This window comes from Epinephelus moara, chromosome 5, assembly GCF_006386435.1.
Source record: "Epinephelus moara isolate mb chromosome 5, YSFRI_EMoa_1.0, whole genome shotgun sequence".
In the NCBI taxonomy this organism is placed as follows: domain Eukaryota; kingdom Metazoa; phylum Chordata; class Actinopteri; order Perciformes; family Serranidae; genus Epinephelus; species Epinephelus moara.
Window position 1 is genome coordinate 20,542,334 of NC_065510.1, and position 23,582 is coordinate 20,565,915.

At 41.2% G+C, this 23,582-nt stretch overlaps 1 protein-coding gene across 4 annotated transcripts in view; it reads left to right on the top strand.

Moving 5' to 3' along the window:
* sh3gl2a (SH3 domain containing GRB2 like 2a, endophilin A1) overlaps positions 1-23,582 on the top strand; it is a 62,578-nt gene that overhangs the window by 2,098 nt on the left and 36,898 nt on the right. For all 4 annotated transcript variants that reach the window (XM_050043886.1, XM_050043887.1, XM_050043885.1 and 1 more), the window contains exon 2: positions 8,313-8,503. In XM_050043886.1, coding sequence (XP_049899843.1) covers positions 8,459-8,503 — 45 coding nt within the window. In that variant the 5' untranslated portion in view covers positions 8,313-8,458. The remainder of the gene's footprint in view (positions 1-8,312; positions 8,504-23,582) is intronic.

Genomic DNA, 23,582 nt, shown 5'->3' on the forward strand with positions numbered 1-23,582 from the left:
ATTGGTCCCTAGATTATGTTCACCGAGTTTCATGCAGATCGCTCAAACTTCCTAGGAAGAGATTGATTTTAAGTGTTTTTCAAAAGATTCAAAATGGTGGAAAATCTATATAACCAGAAGTTATGGGTTCTTGAGGCAAATTTGTTCCTCATCTCTGTGCAAAGTTTCATGTCTCTATGACATACGGGGTATGAGATATGCCCATTCAAATTTTGCAATTTCAGTCGGTTGCTATAGCGCCCCCCTTTGGCCAACTGATGTAATATTGCTTCGCATCCTCCCATGATCCTCTACCACTGTGCCAAATTTCACATGGATTGACCAAGTCAGTGAGGAGAAAAACGTGGAACAGAGACACAGACAGAGACACCCACAGACAAGTTTTTTTTGTCATTATATAGTAAGATTGGGAAAGAGACATCTGTAAATTAGTGAATGCATTTTTTCTGTGCATCACAACCCCCGCAAAAATTTCATTTCACAATTTGGATTTGATCCATTCGGTCCGAATGCATTTTGCATTTTGAAAGTCTAGAAAAGCCTCATAGTTAAATCATTTATCCCCCATTTAAGTTATCAGAGGGCTAAACAAGTTAGCCACTCAGCAGAGATAAAAGAGAGGTCATGGGAGTTTGCCCATCTCGTCTTCATACCTGTGTTATCTTATAAGTTCAGTTTGGTGACTTCAGTACTGTGTTTCTGCTTGTAGCATTGTAGTTCTGATGGTCTCACTGGACTATGACCTCAGCTGAAACCTCAAAACCTCCAGGTCCGAGGCCAGAAAATATGTGGTTACCTCCTCAGGTTGAGAGCAAGTTGCTGTCCTAAATGACAGAGTTCAAATATCTATGGGGCATTTTCCCAAGTGAGTGTCAGTGTCATGATATCCACTGATTCAGAGCTGAAGATTATCAATATTTCCATCAGTTATTACTGAAAATATACAGAAAATCCCAAATATAAGGTTTTAAAATACAACAGAACCAAAAGAACATTATCTGGATGTAGATATAACTGGAGATACATGTTAAAAATGTGCCCCCATTAAAGCACGTGAACATGTCAGTAATGTGTGAATCAGAAACTGCTCCAACTTCCAGAGTATGATTACAAAAAATGAGACCAGTGGTCAGTGTAATAAAGTTAATGGCAACAATCTCATATTTCACTTGAGCTCAGCCTCCATCTGTCTGAACAGCACAGGTGAGATTTATGGTCTCACGAGTTAAGACAAATGGACACTCACCTCAGGCCACACGCGCACACACAGATCACTGAGCCGTGGGACTGGGCACTTTATCAGAGCTGCCCGTCGAGGCCAGCGAGCAGGAAAACTGAGCAAAGAACTGCACTCAGGTCACTGTCAGTCCATTTGATGTATCATTCGTACTGTCTGTGAGACAATAAGAGCTACTTAGACCAAACTAACACTTGGTTTTCAAGGTGCTTCTATAATATATCTGATATACCCTCAAGTGTATGTTGCTTTCACTGTGGAGCTGGTCTGATCTAATAGAGATCAGAACATACTGTAATCATGTGTACACAGATCAGCCTAAACATTAAAACCATTGGCGTGTGAAGTGAATAACATCGATCATTTAGAGGCGCCCACTAGCTCACCAGGTAGAGCACATGCCTCATTCACCAAGGCTGTGTCCCAGCTGCAGCAGCCACAGGCTCAATTCCAACCCACGGCCCCCTGCCAGCTGCCCTCCATCAAATAAAGGCAAAAAGCCCCAATAATATCTTTACAGAAAAAAAAAAAAGATCATTTAGTTACAATAAAATGCGCTTCACCCACCTAAACTCCATTACAGACCACGTACACCTCCTTATGACAGTTGCACTCCCTCAAGGTGTCGTCCTGGTCTCTAAATTCCCCAGATCCCCCAGAGTGTCTGTGGGACATGTTGGTGCACCACCTCATAACCCACAGGACTCAAAGGATTTCCTGCCAATGCCCCGGTGCCAGAAACCAAAGGACTACCCCCAGAAATCCTGTATCCATGCCTTAACAGGTCACAGCCAAGTCCAGTCAAAGGAGGCCCCTTACAGTGGAACAGGGTTACCTCTGGGGAACCGCCATGTCCCATGGATGCTCAATTGGATTGCGATCTGAGGAATTTGTAGGCCAGGTCGACGCCTTGAGCTCTTCGTTACATTCCTCAGACCCTTCCTGAACAGTTTGCGCAGTGTGGCATGGCACATTGTCATGCTGAGGGAGCCACTGCCATCAAAGAGTGCTGTTGTCATGAGGGGGAGGTACTCTGTCGGTAATGGTGTTTTGGTGGGTGTTGCGTGTCAAGTGGCATCCAAAAGTGGCATGCCAGGATCCAGGGTTTCCCAGCAGAACATAGCATTGGAACAAAATGACCAATCTGTCAGTAGTTTGGCTGTTTGGTGTATATAGTATGGCACATATGCATCATCATTGCTGCATCGTGTCTCACCACTAGGTGGAAGCAAAGCATTTTAGATTGTGACTGATAGAGCAGTGGACAGACTTAACTGGTGTAGTATAGAGCTGTATAATGTTTAAAAAGAACACTTTTATGGCATCCAACATAAGATGTTAATGTAGATTTTGAATTTTGACATCCTCAATAATACCGCTTTGAACTTTTAACCCCTGAAATCCTGTTTTGTGATGCAGACATTGTCAGTGATGGTAATCCTTGTGAATGAGATGAATTTGTGCATCTGTGACTTACACAAATCATTATTTAATTTCCTTTACAATCCATTTTCAGCATTACCTTTTGACATGCAATCAAAAGCACTATATTTGGTGGTGTCTTGGTATGTGCTATAGATAGATAGATAGGTGGATACATGGTAAGTAATTGCCTCTTTCTTCCACACGATGGCGCCACTAACATAACAAATGTTTCTCCTCATTTTTAATTACCAGCACTGCCCTACAGTAAATAATCAGCTGTGGTGGAATTTGCTCGTTACAAGAGTACAGAATTAGACCCATTTAAAAAAAAAAACAGAACCAGAGCCAAATAATGCCACAATCAAACCGCAGTAATGTTTATGATGGAGTTATGCACTTAAGGAACAAATTAATCATTTAATAGAGAGATATATTTACAAAGGAGATGTGCATGTGTATTGTTCTTTTGTTAAATGTTAAACACACATGCACATCTTATAGCCTACGGTGTGGATTTGACACACACAGTTTATACGTTGCATTCCTCACACTCAGCCTGTGGTCTTATGGTGAGAAACACAGCTCCCACAAATGTACACAGGACACATTAATTATAGTAATTTATTAGTGTGTACTTATGCTGTGTTTGCATTTCAACCCTAAGCAATTACTTCTGGAGATCAAAAGACATGAGCTGTATTTAATGACTTTTATAATGTGTGAGATGAAGATGGAAAAGATAAAGGTAATAAATATAACATTTTACAACTCTACTATGCCCTAAAGGCTGTAATCTGTCATTGGCTGATTATAGTTAATATCCTACACAGAAGCATCTTCGAATAAGCAGCATTTTTTTGTTATAGCCCATTTGGTGATCGTCACTGTGAGTCTTATTGCAGGGCTGTAACAGTGGCCATATGGGATGCGTCTCTGACTGCGTCTGCCCAAGTAGTCCTACCACAATCGACTGGCCATCTGGCGTCAAGGGGGCTGCCTCTGAGCTGATAAATGAGTGCAGGTGACTTCTTAGCTTTAATTCAGAGCCATTACTGGCATTAGTGCGGCAGATTCATGCAGGCTTTTAATCTTATCAGCCAAAGAATATGGTGATGACCAGATTGGATCTGAGTGGCTGAAAAAGGGGAGCAATAAATCCCAGCTAAAAATGCACAACGGAGGAAATGTGCATGTTTTGTTACTGCCCCACATCTCTATATCTATTGTTCTGTCACAGGTCACTTTAAAACCCACATCCACTATTATCTGTCAATCAATACTGACACATTCATATTTACTTTAGTTTGAAACAATCCAGGTTTTTGCCCTTAGCATCAAAATATAGAGCCATAATATCAGCCAGAGTAGTTTTTTGTGCCATTATGCATCACCAGAGTTAACTGATTATTGACACTAGAGGGAGATGGAACTAGTTCATGACTACTGGTGTATATGTTCATGTATTCAGTCTCACATATGAGTTGGACAGTTAGAACCAAGATGAGAATATTATTGTCCACACTGTCTCATTCTGAATATGATGCCTGAAACATGTTCCAAAAAGGTTGGGACAGGGCATGTTTACTGCTGTTTAACATCCCCTTACAAGTGTTTGGAAACTGAGGACACTAATTGCTGAAGTTTCCAATTCTTGCCTGATATACAACTTCAGCTGCTCAACAGTCTGAGATCTGTCATATTTTGCACTTCATAATGTACCACATATTTTTGAGGTGAGACAGGTCGGGACTGCAGGCAGGCCAATTTAGTACCCGTGCATGTTTACTAAAAAAGCCACACTGTTGTAACATGCAAAGAATGTGGCTTGACATTGTCATGCTGAAATAAGCAAGGATATCCCTGAAAAAGGCATCGTCTGTATGGCAGCATACGTATGTTGCACCAAAACTTGTGTGCACCCCATAACATTTACAGTGCCTTCACAGATGCAAGTTAGCCATGATGCCATGGGCACTTACACACCCCCATACCAGCACAGCTTTTGAACTGTGCATTGGTAACAGTCTGGATGGTCCTTTTCTTCTTCAGCCCAGACGACATGACGTCCATGATTCCAAAAACAATTGTAAATGTGGACTCATCAGGCCACAACACGCTTTTCCACTTTGTGTCAGTCCATCTCAGATAAGCTCGGGCCCAGAGAAGTCAGCGGCGTTTCTGGATGTTGTTGATAAATGGCTTTCACTTTGCATCTGTAGAGGCAGCGACAAACTGTCTTTACCGACAATGGTTTTCCAAAGTGTTCCTGAGCCCATGTAGTGATATCCTTTATATAATTATGCTGGCGTTTAATGCAGTGCAGCCTGAGGGGTCAAAGGGCACAGGAATTCAATACTGGTTTCCAGCCTTGCCCCTTACATGTAGAGATTTCTCTGAATCTTGTGATGATATTATGGCCTGTAGATGGTAAAATCCATAAAGTCCTTGCAGTTATTCGTTGAGACTGTTTGCCCGCACAGTTTTACACAAACTGACCATCCTTGCTTGTGAACAACTGAGCCTATCGAGGATGAGTCTTTCAAACCCACTCATGATACTGTAAGCTGTGACAGATTAACTTGTTAACCTGAGAAATGTTCCAAACTGCTGTTTTTGAGCATCCAACATTTTTCCCAGTTTTTTGTTGCCCCTGCCCCAACTTTCTTGAAACATGCTGAAGGCATCAAATTCAGAGTAAGTGTATGTTTACAAAAAAAAAAAAGTTTATTAGTCTGAACATTATTATCTTTTTTTCATACTGTATTCAATTTAATATAGCTCAAAGCAGATTTGCAAATCATTGCATTCTGTTTTTATTTTAGTTTTACACAGCATCACAACTTTTTTGGAGTTTGGGTTGTAAAACTTGATCATAACTGCAAACTCATGCTGTGTCTGGAGGCAAAAATGAACTTTCAATCTTGACATAAATTCAGTTTTTATCAATGGAGGATATTAACCTTCTTCAAAGCTTGGGCTGTGCGATATGGAGAAAATCAAATATCATGACATTTTTACCAAATACCTGTAGATCAATATTGCAATGATATTGTAGGATTGACTGTTGGTGCTTTCACAAAATATGTACACAATGAGATTTTTAATAAATAGTCATCAGTAATGTGGATATAATGATTTAGTGGTTAAAGGCAAATAATAGGACAGCTAGAACAGTCTGGTAAGGTCAGAAAATGACATCACTTTATTGTAATCATCCTTTAAAACCAGGAAAAGACGACACTTAACAATATTAATATATCGAAAATCTAAGATAATTTGAAGTCTCATGTCATGATATCAGTATAATATCAATACGTTTCCCAGCCCTATAAATCTACAATAAAATATAAATGTTGTCTTATTAATTTTTGTTGAGAAACAAAGTCGCATAAATCCATTTTTGTTAAACTATTTGAATTCAACCACACCACTGTATTTCTCTCAGCTCTCTCAGGTTTGTGTAGATATGCACATTTTCACGGCTCTCTAATCTTTTATTAACACCAGTGTCTGATCTTTTTTTGTCTGTAAATCAGCAGTTTTGCACCTGGACCCACGGTGTGTTCATCCATTATTCTATTTCTCCATGTAGGGCCAATTTCACTGATGGAAGAGGAGGAGAGTTGAGTCTGTAGTGGGGACGTCTGTCTCTGTGTGGATGGGTGCTGTTCAGGGTGCTGAAGTGGGAGCTGCTGCTTCTCTTTACAAGTCATTGAGTTGCATTAGAGAGGCAGGCGCTGAAACTAATTACATATCCAAGTGATATAGTAGTATTTCTATCTTTATCTCCAAGGTGATGGCAGTGTTCAACCCACTCATCTAATTTTAAGTAAAGACAATGATACCTCCAGCAGCACCACTGAGAAGGGCAGTCTGTAGTCTGTAACTAACAAAGCTGATCTACCAACCTTGATATTAATTGTTATGTTTAACTTTTCTTTGTATCATTTCATCCCACCGCCAAATTATCATTGAGTCTAAACCAGCGATGGAAGAAGAGTTCAGATCCTTTACTGGTCCAAGCACATCTTAATACACTGAAAATACTCCACTACATGTTAAGTCCTGCTTTTAGAATCATAAAGTATGTACGTGTCGGAGTTGCAGAGTTTGCCTGTTCTCCCTGTGTCAGCGTGGGTTTTCTCCAGGTACTCCAGCTTCCTCCCACAGTCCAAAGACATGCAGGTTAGTTGGTGACTCTGAATTGTCCGTAGGTGTGAATGTGAGTGTCATTGGTTGTCTGTTTCCTGGGATAGGCTCCAGCACCCCCAGTAATGTGCAGTAATGGAAAATGAATGAATGATTGCCTCTGAGATGTAGTGGAGTAGCTAGCCTATAGTTGCATAAAGTGGAAATACTGAAGTAGCACCTCAAATTTGCAGTGTTTAGGATTTACTGTAGTGTCATCTAACGCTGCGGATTACAGATTGCAGCCAGCTGAAACTTCTCCCATGTGTCAAGTGTGAACTCCTAGTTAAGATTCCTGTAGTGTCCATTGTTCAGGAGGATTTTAACAGCAGCCGAATTACCCAAGAGGTCTCTTCCTCTTCAAAACAAACAGACCAGGTGTTTAAACCAGTAAAAACACTGATTAAAACAGTCTCACGTTACAAATCAGTGTTTCTCTGACGCTGTTTGGCATGTCACTGTCTGGCCACTGGCATAGCACCTGCTAATGTGTGCTCACCTTTTTTCTCTGATAACTTTGGATGGAAATCTGCACCCCCTCCTTGCTTTACAAAATGTCTAAATGACATGGTTTCTTGTCTACATCTTTAAGAAATTCAGTACACTCTGTCTAACTCCCTCATCAAGTTTTCTAAAATTTGTGGACCTTTTATTGAACACATCAAAAGGATGAGGACTCAAGCTTATTATCCACATTGGACTACTCCCTTGCATTGGACTGTACACTGTGTCCATTGGACCTTCCCTGATCACTGTCTTTATCCCATGGCTGCTATTTCTCTGCCTCAACCTTCCTGTGGACACTTAATGAACTGGCGTGTAATTGAACTGTTTTTTCTTTAGCTGGCAGTGTGGTTGTGTTTTGTTTTTGTTTGTTCTGTATTATGTCTGTTTTTGTATTATTAGTGTTAAAAACTGAGAAATACAATCTATTAAAAAATGCAGATGGTTCTATCTACAGCCAGTGTTTGGTTTGTTCACTCTGGGCTACTGTAGAAACATGGTGGGGCAACATGGCAATCTCTGTCAAGGACCTGCTACCCATATATATATAAAGAGGTCATTCTGATGTAACAAAAACACAGCAATTCTTATTTTCAGGTAATTATACACTAAAGAAAACATACTGATTATATTGTATTCAGTTTCTGCCAATACATCCCCATAAATCCTACACACTGGACCTTTAAGTGTACTTGGATAAATGTTTTTGTTCACATTCCACCACTGGTCTCAACAAAGTCATTGTCCCTGTCCTCAAGATTGTCCTCTGTCCAGACTGTTCTTCCTACTAAACGATCTTAGATTAGAAACACACACACAGCCTTCTCTAAGAGTGTCCATCCAATGTACTGAGGCGGCTGCTTTAAGAGGAGCAGCCTCCGACGTCAGCACCGTTTTAGACATGTGGCTCTGACATCCAATGGCCTGATCGGCGCTATAATCAGCCCCTTTCTTACAGGAGATCCCTCTGCCGAAGACCAGTGTAGACAGGAGTTAGCCACGGCTGCAAGATCACCACCAGATACAATTAGGACCGAGATTTCCTCCTTCACTCACCTGCAGCATCAAGTCCATCCTCCCAGCTAGAACCACCGTGTAGCAACCATGTCTGTAGCGGGGCTCAAGAAGCAATTCCACAAAGCCACTCAGGTAAGAGGGATGCACCACATCTCAGATCTGCATGTTGGGGTGTCATGTTGATGGAGGGCGGTGAAATGGTGTTTGTAGATTGGTGTTAAATGAGCACCTCATGCTGCTCAGATGCAGCAGTGTGTTGTAGCTGTGCTCCATCTGTTCCTCTGAATCACTCATGTCGCTGTCCTGGTGCTGAAATGTGCTCCACTGTAAAGATGCTGCAGCGCTGCACCAGTAGAATAATTTATTACTGGTGTTTTGCACCGCAGCATCTGTCGTGTTTTGCTTTTATTTGATGCATAACACGAGGACGCGGTAATTATTAGTGTAAGTCGTGTTTGTGTGGCAGTGTGGGAGGCAGGTGGCACGACAATGTGGTGGTAGTGATGTCGGGGACGTCAGTTCCTCTCGGTACCCTTCAGATGACATTCCGCGCAGCAAAAGCACCGGAGCTGCAGCACATAGCAGCCGCTCACACTTGTAATGCGCAAGTTGTGGCAATTAATAGAGGACGGGGTTTAAATCAGTGTTTTCTGTCAGCCAACCACAGTGGGAACTCCGAAGCGCACCACGTTATGCAATCGTTAAGTGCGCCTTGGCGGAAATCCGCTCCTACCAGCAGCGGCACGCCATGACCCCGGCGCCCTCTAAACGCACTTATCTTCTATTGCGGGAAACCTGTGACGAAATAAATCACGTCTTCCCCCTTCTAGTGCTGAATCATGTGTTATTTATAGGTGTAGGGCCTAATGCATGAGGAGCTATCCAGTTCAAGGTTACTCAGAGGCTTCCTCAACCCATCCCAGTCATCTAGTCCCATTTGATTTCACTTTCAAGAGCTGAGACTCTCTGTGAGTTTGAAAGCCATCAGAGTGGTTCCCATAGGTCACCAGTGGGATGTTGATGGTCAAAGATATGGACAGATCTGTCCCTGCAGCCTCCCGCTAACTCAAAGGCTCTTGGTGATTTTTATTTCCGGTGTTAGCTGGGAGCACCGGGGTCTGAGGGAGGTTGTCTTCTTTCTCAGGGTGAGTCACAGTAACACTGACAGTCAGCTTCAGGCCTCACACAGCAGGACACCCAGAGCCTGGCTGAGTCACACACACACACACACACACACACACTGCTCTCTCCCCGCAGTGTTCTCCAGTTCACCCAGTACCCAAATGGCCTTAGTCACAGCTCCCACTTTGGATCATCCCTCCTCTTTATAAGCAATTGTCACTGAAATTGGAGAGAATAATGATGCTAATAATGGCGTATCTCTTGAAGGTCAGCGTTTGTAGATATTAAATTTAATTGCATGCTCTTGCAAACTCTTAATTGCATGTTGGACGTGAATAACTGAGATGGCAGTTTGAGCGGACAGGAGTGAAGACACATTTAACAGCTGGAAGCCAATATTGTGATACACTGGAGCCTGTATTTTTAGCTAATTTCTATTTTTTTGCCATTAGTCATTTATATTATCGTTAATGTCACGCTGACATTTGAAAGGCTTGTGTAGATGATTAAAGCAAAGCAGTGATGTTATTCTTGAAGAGCGGCGCTTGCAGATCAAAAAATAAAACAGTTACCGGACGTTTCATCATGTTTTAGGATTAAATAAAACGAAGAAATAATTGCAGGAGCTCGTGTTCAGCTGTTAACACACTCCTCAGTTTTAATCAGGGGCTCAGTTGATCAGATTGGAAGTAGACAGCAGCCCACACGGGGCATTAGATGGCTGCACAGATTGTGCTAATTCTGTGTGATGAGTCTATTGTCACCCATTAGCAAAGCCCCGTCTCTCTCTGCAGATGTTCCACTACAGCCTCAAATGCCTCTGTGTGCGTGAGGCAAGGGTGCACGAGAGCTTTTATATCTGTAAATATGCATACTGTTATGTGGCTCTCAGTGTGCATGCATAAAGAGGCGTGGCTGAGTGTGAAGATATGCAGTGAATACATCTGAATTGATTTTTTTACAATCTTCATTACTCAGTTTTACTCCTGATGTTATTCAGTCAGCTCCAGGCTCAGAGTGAGCTGTCTCTGTGGTCTCCTGCCGTCTGTTCCTCAACATTACACACACCCCCATCCCCCCAACACACACACACACACACACACACACACACACACACACACACAGAGTCATTCTCCCCAGACTCCCAGTGGCAGAAGGCTCCTATCAACCCCTCTGTTCCCATGCCACGGCCCTGTAATCCAGGCCCAGACTCACCGAGGCAGCGTCCCAGCAATCTGGCTACTTACACACATCCTCCAACCAGACCATCGCGGTACCCCCACCCCAACACATGAAGAGGGGGTCACAGGGATTAAGGGATGGGACCAGGGATTTAAGGGAATCAGACAGGAGATTGGTAGAATGGATATCAGCGTTAGAGGAATGGTTTGAATTTCTGCAAAATATGCTTATTTGCTTTCTTTCCAAAAATGAGATGAGAAGATCGATGCCATTCTCATATCTGGAAGGTAGCCAGTTGTAAACAGGGGCTAATGGCTAGCTTGGTTCTGTCCAAAGGTAACAAAATCCATTTTATAAGGTGTTATTTGCTGGACTACTGCTTGGCTGGAACCATTAACCTCCTGGAGTCTCCTCTGGATGCAACTGGTCCCAATTGTTACTCTTTGTTCTTTGTATGGATTAAACAAACAAGATATAACATGTTAATCAAAGGAGGTGTGCTGTATTTTTCAAAATGTTGAAATATTCTTTTAATGGTATTTACTGTACACAATATGTACAGTCGGTCACTCTTTTCTCAGTGTCATTACTCAGGATAGTTAGAAGTGGGTAGTACATAATTTTATTCAGTGATATCAATATTGTTATATATGGAAATTTAATAATTGAAGGATAAAATAACCAGACAGTAATGCTATTTTTAGCTAATCCAACAAACTACATACAAAACAACCCAGTTTGTTATCAAAATCAAAAAAGTTGCAAATTTATATTAAAATACGACACTGGCTAAAGCAGTCTTGCTCATTGATTTGCAACACTACCCTAAATCATATAGCCACGTAAAAAGGGACAGTTCACCACAAAATCAAAAATACACATTTTTCCTCTTACCTGTAGTGCTATTTATTAATCTAGATTGTTTTGGTGTGAGTTGCTAAGTAGTAGAGACTGAACTACACCTGACAACAGAGGCAAGCGTGCATCTACTGCTAGCTCACCTAGCAGCTAAAGTTACAGCTCAGCCGAGTAGGACGCCATTTATGTTTACATCTTGTGCTGTCACGAGCATGAGCCTCTCACCCATGAGTAGATGCACGCTTCCTTCTGTGGGGTGATACAGTTTGCAGGTGGAGTTTGGTAGAAAGAAACTGTTCACAACAAGGTGTAGTGGCTATCTTTAGTCTGTATTGTTTTCAACTTCGTCTTAATTCACTTCTATAAATAACCACATCCTAATGACGACAGGAGACTGCTTTACGCATTGAGTCAGCTCAGTAGCAACACCAACGAACTAAGGGTAAAACAACCGTTGTCAAACTGAACATTTCACAATAAAGGCTTCACTTCCTGTTCATTTGTCACATATGTATGGCAGCCACACAGGACCAATATAAAGATTCATAGAGGTCAAAATATACAGTGACAAAGTAACCTCACATGTTTAACAAAAACATATTTCTCTCTGTATTGTAGCAAGTCATACCATCTAACAATAAAACAAACTTATCACTGATAAATGGCGCCTACACAAGGTCTGTGGATAATCGTGAGTAACTGGGTCATGATCTCTGGGCAGACACATTGCTGTTGAGATTTTTAAATGTATTTTTCTGGCACTTTGAGCACCACAAGCAGAGTACCATCTAGTTCCATTATACTCAAAAGAAGGCAGACATCTTTATGGCTGATATCTCCAACACTTGGCAGCTCACACCAAAACAAGCTAGACTGATCACAACCACTACAGGTAAGAGGAAAAATATGTGTGTTTGGTTTTGGCGTGAGTCTCTTTAAAGAAATAGCTTCCTTGCTATACTCAGCAAATCTCTCAAAGCTGACCAGTTTAAATCTTCTCAGTATGAACAGCAGAGGACAGGACTGTGTAAGCCTTATATCTGTGATTGCATAAAATCTCAACATAAAAAAATCTCCATAAATAAATGGAGCTAAAGCAACAATGTCAAACTGGTTTATATGTAGATGGGAACAGATTGCACATCCTAAAATACTGCATTGACCCCATAGCCCCGTGCGTCACTAATTGCTCATTAGCCGTGTAGCTTTGTCTGATGTTAAGTGTGCAGCATCTGCTTCATGAGAGATGGAAAATCCTCATTGTTGTGCACGGAGTCTTGCAGCATTTCTTTATTGTGGACTTTATGCACTCTCTGTAGAGACGAACAGCCCATAAAAGGAGGAATGCTGTGGAGTCACCGGAGTTTTATGAGATTAACACACACACACACATGCTCACCCAACCTCAGCTTCACCTTTTCACACACATCACCAAGTAATTTATTTCACACAACCACAATCACACTTTTCTCCGGTGGAAGACATCTCTCTCTCTCTCTCACCCAGGGACATCCGGGCTCATAGTGGTGCATTAATAACGGGGGCCATTTTAAAAGAAGGGAAGCACGGGGCATGAAGGGTAAAGCCCAGCAGGTCCATGAGTAATTTCCTTCTCAGAAAATTATTTATTTAATCATTTAGTATTCTTAGTATTCTCACTGTGAACCATGCTATATATATACACCTCTCTGTGATCTGTGATAGATTTGAATGCTTTGGGACAATTTTGTACTTTATCTAAAAAAAAAATAACGTCAGCCTGCTTTAAAAAATGACACTTTATATTTCTGGTCTTATTATTTAATGACAGGACACAGTGTTTCTGGCGTATCCTTAAAGGTGGCGATTGCACGTCACGAGTCAACTTCACCTCACAGTCAAATGAGTCATGTTTGAGCAGATGCTGCGTTCATGATGGCTCTGTTCCCATGGAGAGAGTCATGTTTGTGTGTGCGAGTGCATGCATGCATGCGTGTGAATGTGCTCATGTGATGAGGCTTTTTATTTGGGGCTGTTTTTATCCTCAACTAATGGTTTAAAAAAAGAGTAAACTGCACGCTGCATCTCCAGCAGTTCTGCTTACTGTTGTTTTATAATCAAACCCCAGTTTAAATGCCGGGTTTATATTTATCTTAAGGCTGCAGAGAGCAATTTTTATCTCAGTGGAGTGTGTGTGCTGCCAGCAGGAAGACAAAAATATGTTCATTAAATAGAAACTGCAGAAGAGAGAGAGAGAGGGGGGGAGATGAAGAGGACGGCAAGAGCGCTCGAGAAAGTGTGCCAGAGTGAGCAAGAGGGGGGAAATGAGAGGAGAGTCTTTGGTGCGGGTGGGTGGGTGGGGGGTGGGTTCTCTGGTTGTGCAGCTTTTTCAGATAAAATGGTTGCTTTGCTTCATGTCAATGTCAGAAAGAAAACAGTTTTCCAAACAGGTTTGGCTGCATCCACATGCAGGGTATGTTTAAGTACACCAAATCTAAAGGCAGTTATTTTTATTTTGCATGTCTGGTTAGTGAATTTGAATTTGTTGAATTTCAAAAGTTGGAAAATTGTAGATATTATTTACGTGATCCTTTGAGTCCCACTTGGATTCACAGCTGCATCTCAAATACTAAATAACCCATTGCTCTTAATCAGGTTCAAATTAGTCCACATCGACGAAACTTAAAAGATTTTCATAAGATGCTATTTTAGAGTGAGAATTGTGTGCTTAGCATACTTCTTAATGATCCACTGTGTAGGATTTAGGGGGACATATTGGCAGAAAAAGATGATAATATAATAAGTGTGTTTCCTTTGGTGTGTAATCCCCTGAAAATAAGAATCATTGTGTTTTTGTGACCTTAGAATGAGCCATTTATATCTACATAGGGAGCAGGTCCTCATTCACAGAGTCCACCATGTTGCACCAGCATGTTTCTACAGTAGCCCAAAATAGACCAACCAAACACTGGCTCTAGAAAGGACCATTTGTGTTTTTCACGTCTGCCAACATTGTTTACAGCCCCTTCATGATGAGAGCGTAGACAATACACAGATTTTTAACGTGTAACTGCTTCATTCAGTGTTATTATTCTGCTGATAATTTCAGCTCCCAGAAAAAAAAATCCTGAACATCTGAATCATAAGTTATCAGAGAAAAAAGTAAGCATGTGGTGGACGAGCCACACGTCTGCAATGAACCCAACAATGTAGAAACACTGATTTGTAACCTGAAACTGGTTTTACTGGTTTGAATCACCAGGGGTCTCATTTATAGATATTGCTTACGCACAAATGAGGCCTGAAAGAAGCATATGCCGCTTCCCACAGAAAAGTTGTGATCTACATAAACAGACTTCAGGGGGAAACCTAAACCGATGCTTACGAACATTTTGGAGCCGGGAAATTGGCAATGTAGATGGTGAGATGGAAGTCTGATTATAGAAACTGTCAAATATTTTTTGGCGCACACCATTTTTGGCTTCTGTCCCCCCGTACATTTTCAGAATGAATCCTACGTACTGTTTTATAAATGAGACCCCTGGTCCATTTTGGAAGAGACGGGTGGTTATTTTGACTCTGGGTAAAAACCTCCTGAAAAATGAACACTGAGGGAATCCTAACTGGGAGTTCACACTACGCACAAGGGAGGAGTTTCAGCTGGTTGCTTAGATGCCATTAAATCCTACACATTGCTCTGCTAATGTTTTTTTCTGCTTTATTTCTGCCTGAAGATCAACATCATGTGGGCGTACAATATGATATAAAATATAATTGGAATATTACATCTAATTAGTATTAAAATGGGTTTTAATGGCCAAGAAGGTGAGTACACATACTGGTTTATTTTGTTGCTCTCAGTGTGCAAACAGAAATAGCCATGCAGTTAAAACAGATACATATAGAGCCAAGTGCTTTATATACATGAGGTAGGTGGATATGACAGTAGATACACAGCACAGTACACACTGTATGAAGTATATTTATAGGGATTACATTATCATGATAAAGACCATCCAGTGTTTAGTGAATGTAATATGTCATTTACTGGTTAAGTGGGTAATCACAGCGAATCCAATCGTCCGTAACACCAGATTTGTGTAAATGCCATGTCCTTTTTTTAAAATCGAGATTGAGAAATGCTGTTAAAATTCTGCCAAGACACCCGGGAGGAACAGCTGTAGGAGCAGCATGAAGCGTTATTTCGTGTTCTGTATGGAAACAAAACGTTGTGTCCAGGTATGGTGGTTACATATGTGAACCTGTCTGGGTACTTTAGGTGTTAGGAAACAGCTCTCACAGTTGGATGGGGTATATTTCCTTCGGTGCGTAACAGAGCAGTAATCCTTTATTTTGCAGTCAGCCCTGGTTTCACTAGAGGTTTTCCCGGTGTGTGTGTTGAATACTAATAAGAGCACCACTACACATTCTTCCTCTCATTGTACTGTGTGTAGCATTTTGATTTGGCAAATGGAAACCATCTTGTTTTAGTTTGTAGCTTAAAGGCGAATAATTAAGTAATTTCTCGGTCCATTTAAAGTTAATTCTTTATGTATGTGAGCGCACGTGCAGACATTTCCAACTCTACTTTCCTCAGAAAAGGGTACGCAGTGTGCATGTGCATGTGAGCGTGCATGGATGTACATCCGTGCATGCCCGTGGACAGCAGTAGGGTCCTTGGATGTGACTGACGCCTGCAGGGCTTTAGGGCAGCAGATTGTGAGTGGGTGACTCATCCAGCCTGGATCCTCGCTCGGGCCTACTGCAGTGCAGCGTAAAACAGATCCAGCTGGGAGATAACAGATGGGGCGGGAGGGGCGAAGAGAGTGGAGCATGGAAAGAAAGATAAGAGAAGACAAGAAAAGGGAAAGAGGAGTAGATCGAAAGTGAACTGCCTTGAGCAGGTAGGGAGTGGCACAGAGATGAAGGGAGAATTCAAGCCAAGAGGTACTGAAGGCGAGAGCAGGGGGAACGACTCAGCCAAGTCAGACAGGAGGAAGTGTGGAGAACACTCGATCTGCAGGGATTTACTCTCTTAAAGGCTTTAGGAGAAATTTCTACCAAACTGAATTTTATCAGTTGATATTGGTGCTACGCCACAGTATCTTTTAACTCATTAATTACAGTAAGGGCTGCAACTAACAAGTGCTTTTAACAATTACTGTGCTGGTAAACGCATCAATTCATCTGTTTGTCTAATATAAAAAGTGAAAATGCCCATCAAAAGTCCCCAGTGACTTGTGGTGTCAAGACACTGACAAAAAAGTCAAGTAGAAGTACCTCAAAATTATATTTAAGTACAGCACTTAGTACCCATAACCACAGTATGTTTAAGGTTCGGAAATAATCCTGATTACGGTAAATAAAAAGGCAAATGTTCATTTCAGGTTTTAGATAGGATGCAAGATCCAGTCTCTTACATGAAAGTCAACAGTGCTACACAACCCTCCACCACCCTGACCTCTACGCCCTTACTTCGTGCCTCTCTACATATGTTGCTCACTACCTCCTGCAGTGGCACTGAAGTAAATCGTGAGGTGCAGAATTGTCCAACATGAGCGTGACTCCAGGAGATACTGGGCTGAGTATCAAGTGTCAATGTGGTGTGTCATGTGTGCTATTTGCACAAGTGAGAGGACAAAGACTCATTGTTGTAATGATCCTATAAGAACTGGAAGCACTTGTCTCAGTCAACCCAGTGTATCCAGTTTGGGCCAAGTGTGGATCAGCATTGCAGCAAAAGTGATGCTGCACTGGATCCAGTCCAGCAGTAGAGTCCCTGCAGCAATGTACCTCCTATCCTTTTATCTTGATTTATTTCCTTCCTTCACAGTGCTTCTTTTGCTTTTCACTTTTTCCTGTCGTTTGCCTCCTAGCCTTAAAAAAAAAAAAAAGTTTTTACTTTCCACAGTGGAGCCCTTTCTTTGACATGCCTCCATCAGGATACCAGGCCGTCCTGTGCTTGAGCTTGCTTAGCAGGCATAATTTCCAGTTCTCCCTCTGACAAGTGCAAACAGTTTATTTTTCTCAGATATTTGATCCCAGCTCTTTAAGGCTGCTCCCTTTCCTGAAGCTTTCAAACAAGGAAATCTTTCACCAGTCCTCAGCAGCAGTGACAGTTTTTTGACTTGTGTGAATGTAAAACGTCACCTCCAGCACCCCACCTAATAAATGTTCTCATTAATGTCCTGGATACCTGATGAATTCTTTAGAGAGCTTTACAACAACGACCTTTTTGTCTGTTGACTCTTGAGCATGTGATATACCAATGACTCGCCATCTCCAGAGCTGCTCCTACACATTACAATGAGGTGTGGCCACAAACAATACACTAAGTCTGACACACTGTACGTCTCAGTAAATCCCAGAGATTAGTCAAAGTATGAAATAGAAGAGTGTAACCTCTAACAGAAATTTTGAATAAACTGTCAGCGGTATTGCTTTTGACAGGCGTGCACACATGCAGTGGCCAGAGGGTTGAAACTGGACTGTGGAGTTCTCAGCGTTCTGACGTCAGCTTTGTTCTGGAGGTTAATGACAGACGGACTCAGCCTATTCTTAGCTTGTCCTGTGGTTAGATGCTGTCGGCACATTTTGTATAAGAGCACTGGAGAGGTAAACTCATTAAATGTCCTCATGTAGAAGAAATGTGAATGAACAATGTTTGGGCAGTTTCAAATCTGTCAAAGAAAAAGGATGTGCTGAGTGAAGGAAGCGCTGGTGTTTTTGCAGATTCAGTCAGTCTTATTTTGACAGTGATGGCCGCTTGAGGCTTTTTGTTTGTAGTCTATAGAAAGTGAGCAGTTGTTTGTCACTGTCCAGGGTTTCTCTCGCCTCTTTTCCGCTCCTTATTTCTCATCCTCCCTCTCTCCCAGCATCAGTATTCGGGCCATGGTAGATGTTTTATTCAGGATTGGCATATTATATATTCTGGGCATCAACCGCTGCAGGAGAAACAGTCGATGGCTTGGGGCTGAGAACGGGGAATTCTCAAGACCTGTTACTAAGTGCTGGGTAACGGTTTGTCTCATCAAACAAAATGAATGGGTAAATGAGCATTGGTTCTTTTCTTGTTGTCTGCATATTTCGCCTTAAAGGTCCAGGATGTAGCATTTAGTGACATCTCGCAGTAAGGTTGCAGAACTAAAACATCTCATATGTGCCAAGCGTGTAAGCAATGTGAAACTGCAAATGGCCCTATCTAGAGCATGGATGTGTGAAGAGAACTGGATACAGTGTTGGAGGCTGGGGCCCATTCATTTCAATGAGGGTTTGCTCAGTGGTGCATGAAGCCAAAAAAGTGCAGCCCATAGTGCGGGCACACTAGAAACTTCCGCTGGCCAAGCTAACCTTCCAGTTAAGCACTCCGCTAACTTCAGTGTGTTTAACTTACCTGCCTTTTTCACTCTGCTTCTGCATCACAGGACCCATAGAGGAGGCACCTTTTGGTTTGGCACTCCATTAACTTGAATGGGAATAAATTGATTTAATCTTACGGCTCTTATAGTCTTTCCAAATGTTATTGGGTTGAATTAATTAAATTCTGATAGTGAAACGAGTCAAATCTTGGGAGTTGTGACACTCAAAAAATGTATCCACTGATTTACAGATGTCTCTTTTGCCATGTACTGTAAGTCTTTGGGGAAAATGTCTTCTGGGGTCCAACGGCATCATTTTTGTTTGGCTATTCTGGGCTACTATAGAAACAGCATGTCAGACTCCATGGGAGAGAAAGTGTTCCAAATGTTAATACCAACGGCTCATTTTAAGGTAACGAAAACACGATTCTTATTTTCAAGTGATTATAATCTAATGAAAGCAAAGTTATGAATATCATGTACCATTTCTGCCAAGAGATGCCTCTAAATTCCACACACTGGACCTTTAAAATATGCTTTCAGGGGCGCCCACTAGCTCACCTAGTAGAGTGGGCGCCCCATGGCATGTACCAAGGCAATGTCCTTGCCACAGCGGCCATGGGTTCATTCCAACTCTGTCATCCTGTCTCTTTCTCTCTCTCCGTTTTACACTAGACTTTCCTGTCTGATAAAGGCAAAAATGCCCAAAAAAATGCTTCGACCATATCGACCATTAATGAAAGTTATGCAATATTTCACCACAAAATTATACCATTAGGTTTTTTGTCGTATGATTATTTCACAGTTAATGTGTCGCCATTCTGGCAGGGAGTGAATCAATTTGCGTTTATGCAAGGAAATTGCTGGAAACATTGATAAGACTGAATTAACCAGTTACACACACACACACACACACACTCGCATTTCTACTTCAGGGACATTTGGGTCACATCATTATTACCCAAATCTATAACCTAGAAGCTTGATGTACACTCTCCTCAGAACCCATTCACTGTGCTCGTTATTGGCTTTTGTTGTAAATGCCGACGTGCTGTGGATGTAATGAAGGTCAGTGCAGTATAATGTGCGGATATGGATGATTTTACATCCCCAGAGACCTTGTGAAGAGTATTGTCTGTGATGTGTAGTGCATTTACTCAGGGTTAAAGGTCATCGTCCAATCAAAGGTCATGGACCAAGACACACAAGCCGATCGCATCATGAAAACCAAATTGTTAGAGACAAGTTGAGGTCCAAAAGTAATTTTTGGGCACCAGTAGTAACATAAAAGTAAGTAAAAGTGGTGTATCATGTTGTAAGCATCAGTATGTCAGGATACAAATGTGGCAGTATTACATTTTTTGTTTGTGAAAGATCATTATTCTAATTTTTAGATTTTATGGTATTATGTGCAATGTTTGGTGAGCCAGAGAGACGTAAGAAATACGGTATTCATTTTTAGCTATACATTCATCATTGCTCTATGGATGTCAGTGTTGGTTGGTCCACCACTTTGGTCTGAAGTCTTAGATGGATCTTAGTAATTTACGGGGACCTATGTGTGAAAGAGGCTTTACAGAATCGCTTGTGTAGCTTATCCCTCTTAGTCTTGTTTCTGAATATTTAGACATGAATTGTTTCTAGCATATATATATCAATATATGTAATGTCATGTAAACCTCATCTACACAAGGTACAGTTGAGGCTGTACTTTGGTTGATAATCCAACTATTGGATAAGTTACAATTTGGACCCAATATTAGCACTAGCTGAAACATCAGAGAATCCAACCCAGTCTCACCCCCAACTCATCAAATACCGACGCCTGGTCTGTGGTTCTTGGCATCATATACCGAGGTGCTTTAAGTGGCAGTATGAGACGCACCAGGCGGCAGCATTTTTTAACACTCCAGACAACTGCTGCAGTAGATAGAGCCTAGTATGTAGTGTTTCACATAGGTAGGTGGATGGGTCAAACAAACATCGGACTTTAATCCGTGAGACTGCTGTTCATGTCCCATGTGAAAAGTCAATAGAATTATGTTAATAACATGGTGTACTAGTATGTATAGTATACTGTACCAGTGACACATGTGACGTGACATTATGTCATGATGTTTTTTCTAAACCTCACTCTGTACTTTTGTTGCCTAGACTGAAGAAAGTAAATCTAAACAATGGTTCAAGTTTAAATTGACAAGAGGCTGTATGCCTTTAGCTAGCAGAAACTTTACATTTCCTATGAATACAGAAGTTTATTTCAAAAAGACACAATGCATGTAACAAGCGTAGAATTGACACACTGTCCCTTGGTGTTCAAAACTGACGTTGAAAGGATACCAAGAGTGTCATAGTTTGATGTAAAGAGCCACTGACCAAGCAGCTGTATTTGACGAGTGAGAGTGAGAATGTGTCGGAGGATCACCAACGTTCACAAAGACCATAGATAAGTATATAAGTATATTTCCATCAACAACCGTCAAATAGCTGTCAAGATTTTTCAGTCTGAACCAAATTGGTGAACCAAAAGATCTACGAGCTACTATGTCGCTAACACGGCTAAAAACAACAGCAAAATAGTATGACACGGCATAATATGTACTTTATACAATAGCAGGTGCATTAACTCCTTTGTCGTAAATGAAATAAAGAGGACATTTGGGCAGAAGTGTGGAGCAGAAAGGAAGAGAGCGGGAGGAAAGATGATGGAGAGAGGGGATGAAGTGTAGCAGAGAGCAGGAAGAGACGAGAGGAGGAAGTAATGGAGTTAAGTGGAGAGAAGAGGACGATGTTAGGAACAAAAGTGGAGAGGAGGCTTTGCTTTCAGGCAGCTGCGGCATCATGTGCTCAGTTTAATGCCTAATTTGGCTCAGGAGAGGACAGTAATGAGTGGTGGGAGGGAACGGAACGTGCTTTATTGTATTTACATGTCTGATAAAGCCAGTGGCCAGCAGGTTTTGTGGGGACAGTTTGGGTTTTTGGGTTTTTTTTGGGGGGGAGGGTTCAGTGCTTGTATGTTTCACGTAGCAAAAGAAAAGCCATGTTAGTTGATCTAGCAGTGGACACACGGTTAACTCGCTTGCCCTGTGCACACACACAGCGTGCTCCCACCAGCTGCAGAGCTGAGACTGAATGGCTTGTCAGGGATTATACTCAGATTAATCAGAGCACAGTGACTTTGCATCATATATTGGAGCTGTGTGTGAGTCAGAATCAGAGCGCTGCAGCGGTAATCTGTGAAACGTGCTTCATGTGCCGGCCCAGGACACCAAATGTACCATGTGACGGGGTCAGAGATTCATGACTCCTTGCTGTTTTTTTCATCAGAGTAGTATTTTTAGTTGATTCCTCTGGGGATTTACTGCAGATATATATTTATATTTCTTTATACTGAAAAACACTCGTGGGTGATCGTGTGAAGAGGCAGATATAAACTTTAACCTCAAGTGTTATTAGGTGTAATAATCTATCACTTAAGTCTCACTATTATGTGTAATTGGCCTAATGTTATTGTTTACCGTGCAGCTGAGTAATGAGTAATTTAATCACGCTGGTGCTTTGTGTAAACAAGCCTCTTCATCATCTTCTAGACTTGTAATAAGTGCCACAGGCTTCTGGGTAAACAAAGTTATTTTTCTCGCCATGCAAACTTAATATGAGAAAACACCACCCACAGGCTGAGCCGGGGATTAGACACCTAAATGCAAACAGAAAAGATTTTTATAATTAGACAGTCTGCGGTATACATGCATGTTCTGTAGGTGTGTGTTTGCAGCCGTGTCAGCAGGTGTTTGCAGCCTAGATAAATTAGTTTGAGCAGATCATTGACAGAGAAGTCTCAGATAGCTCAGATAAAGAAGTGAAGGATGACACTCCAGGGAGAAAAAGACATTAAGATATTTGTATTTGTCATCATCTTTAAAGGTTGTGTCTGCATATAACACACCTAAATCAAATTACATACATGTCGAATATATATTGTGTCATGGCTTTTTTTTACAGCTACAGAATGCTTTTGAAAATGACAATATTTACATATATCATCTGGGTTCAGGACGTGGTGATACACTGGTATTGAAAATAACCATGATATTTAAAAATGAAATATAATATCATGTTAATTGCTCTTTTTGTACGATTTTGTAGAGTTATGGTAACAGACTCCCTCTCCATCTCCCTACACTCGTATTTTGATGTAGTTCATTTGTCCAAAAAGAGACAAAACACACATTAAGCAAAGTTAAAGATGAATTTGATCGATGTATTCTAATGATAGATTTGTCAATAATATTGGTATCATGAACTTTTTTGGCCACGATATTCGCTAAGAGAAGATCTGACAACGTGCCAGCGCTGATTTGGTCAAGACTTTACTTTAAGTCCACTTATTTAGCATTTAAACAGTATATAAACTTTTAATAAATGATTTATAACAAACAATAATGTAACCCAGTGGATTTTGTGATAACCACACATTATTATTGCAATATTCAACTGGGCCTATACAAAAAGTTATGAATGAATTTTTCCTTTTTTGTTTTGATTTTTAGTCAATATGTTGTGCTCACCCATTTCCTAATAAAGAGGCAAACTCTACCCTAAAAAAAAGTAATTTCATTTTTTTTGAAAACCTTCACGGGGAACCCATATGTCGGCATTCACTTGTAGAAATAAGTGTGTAACACATCACATTATCTTACGTTATTTCCTGT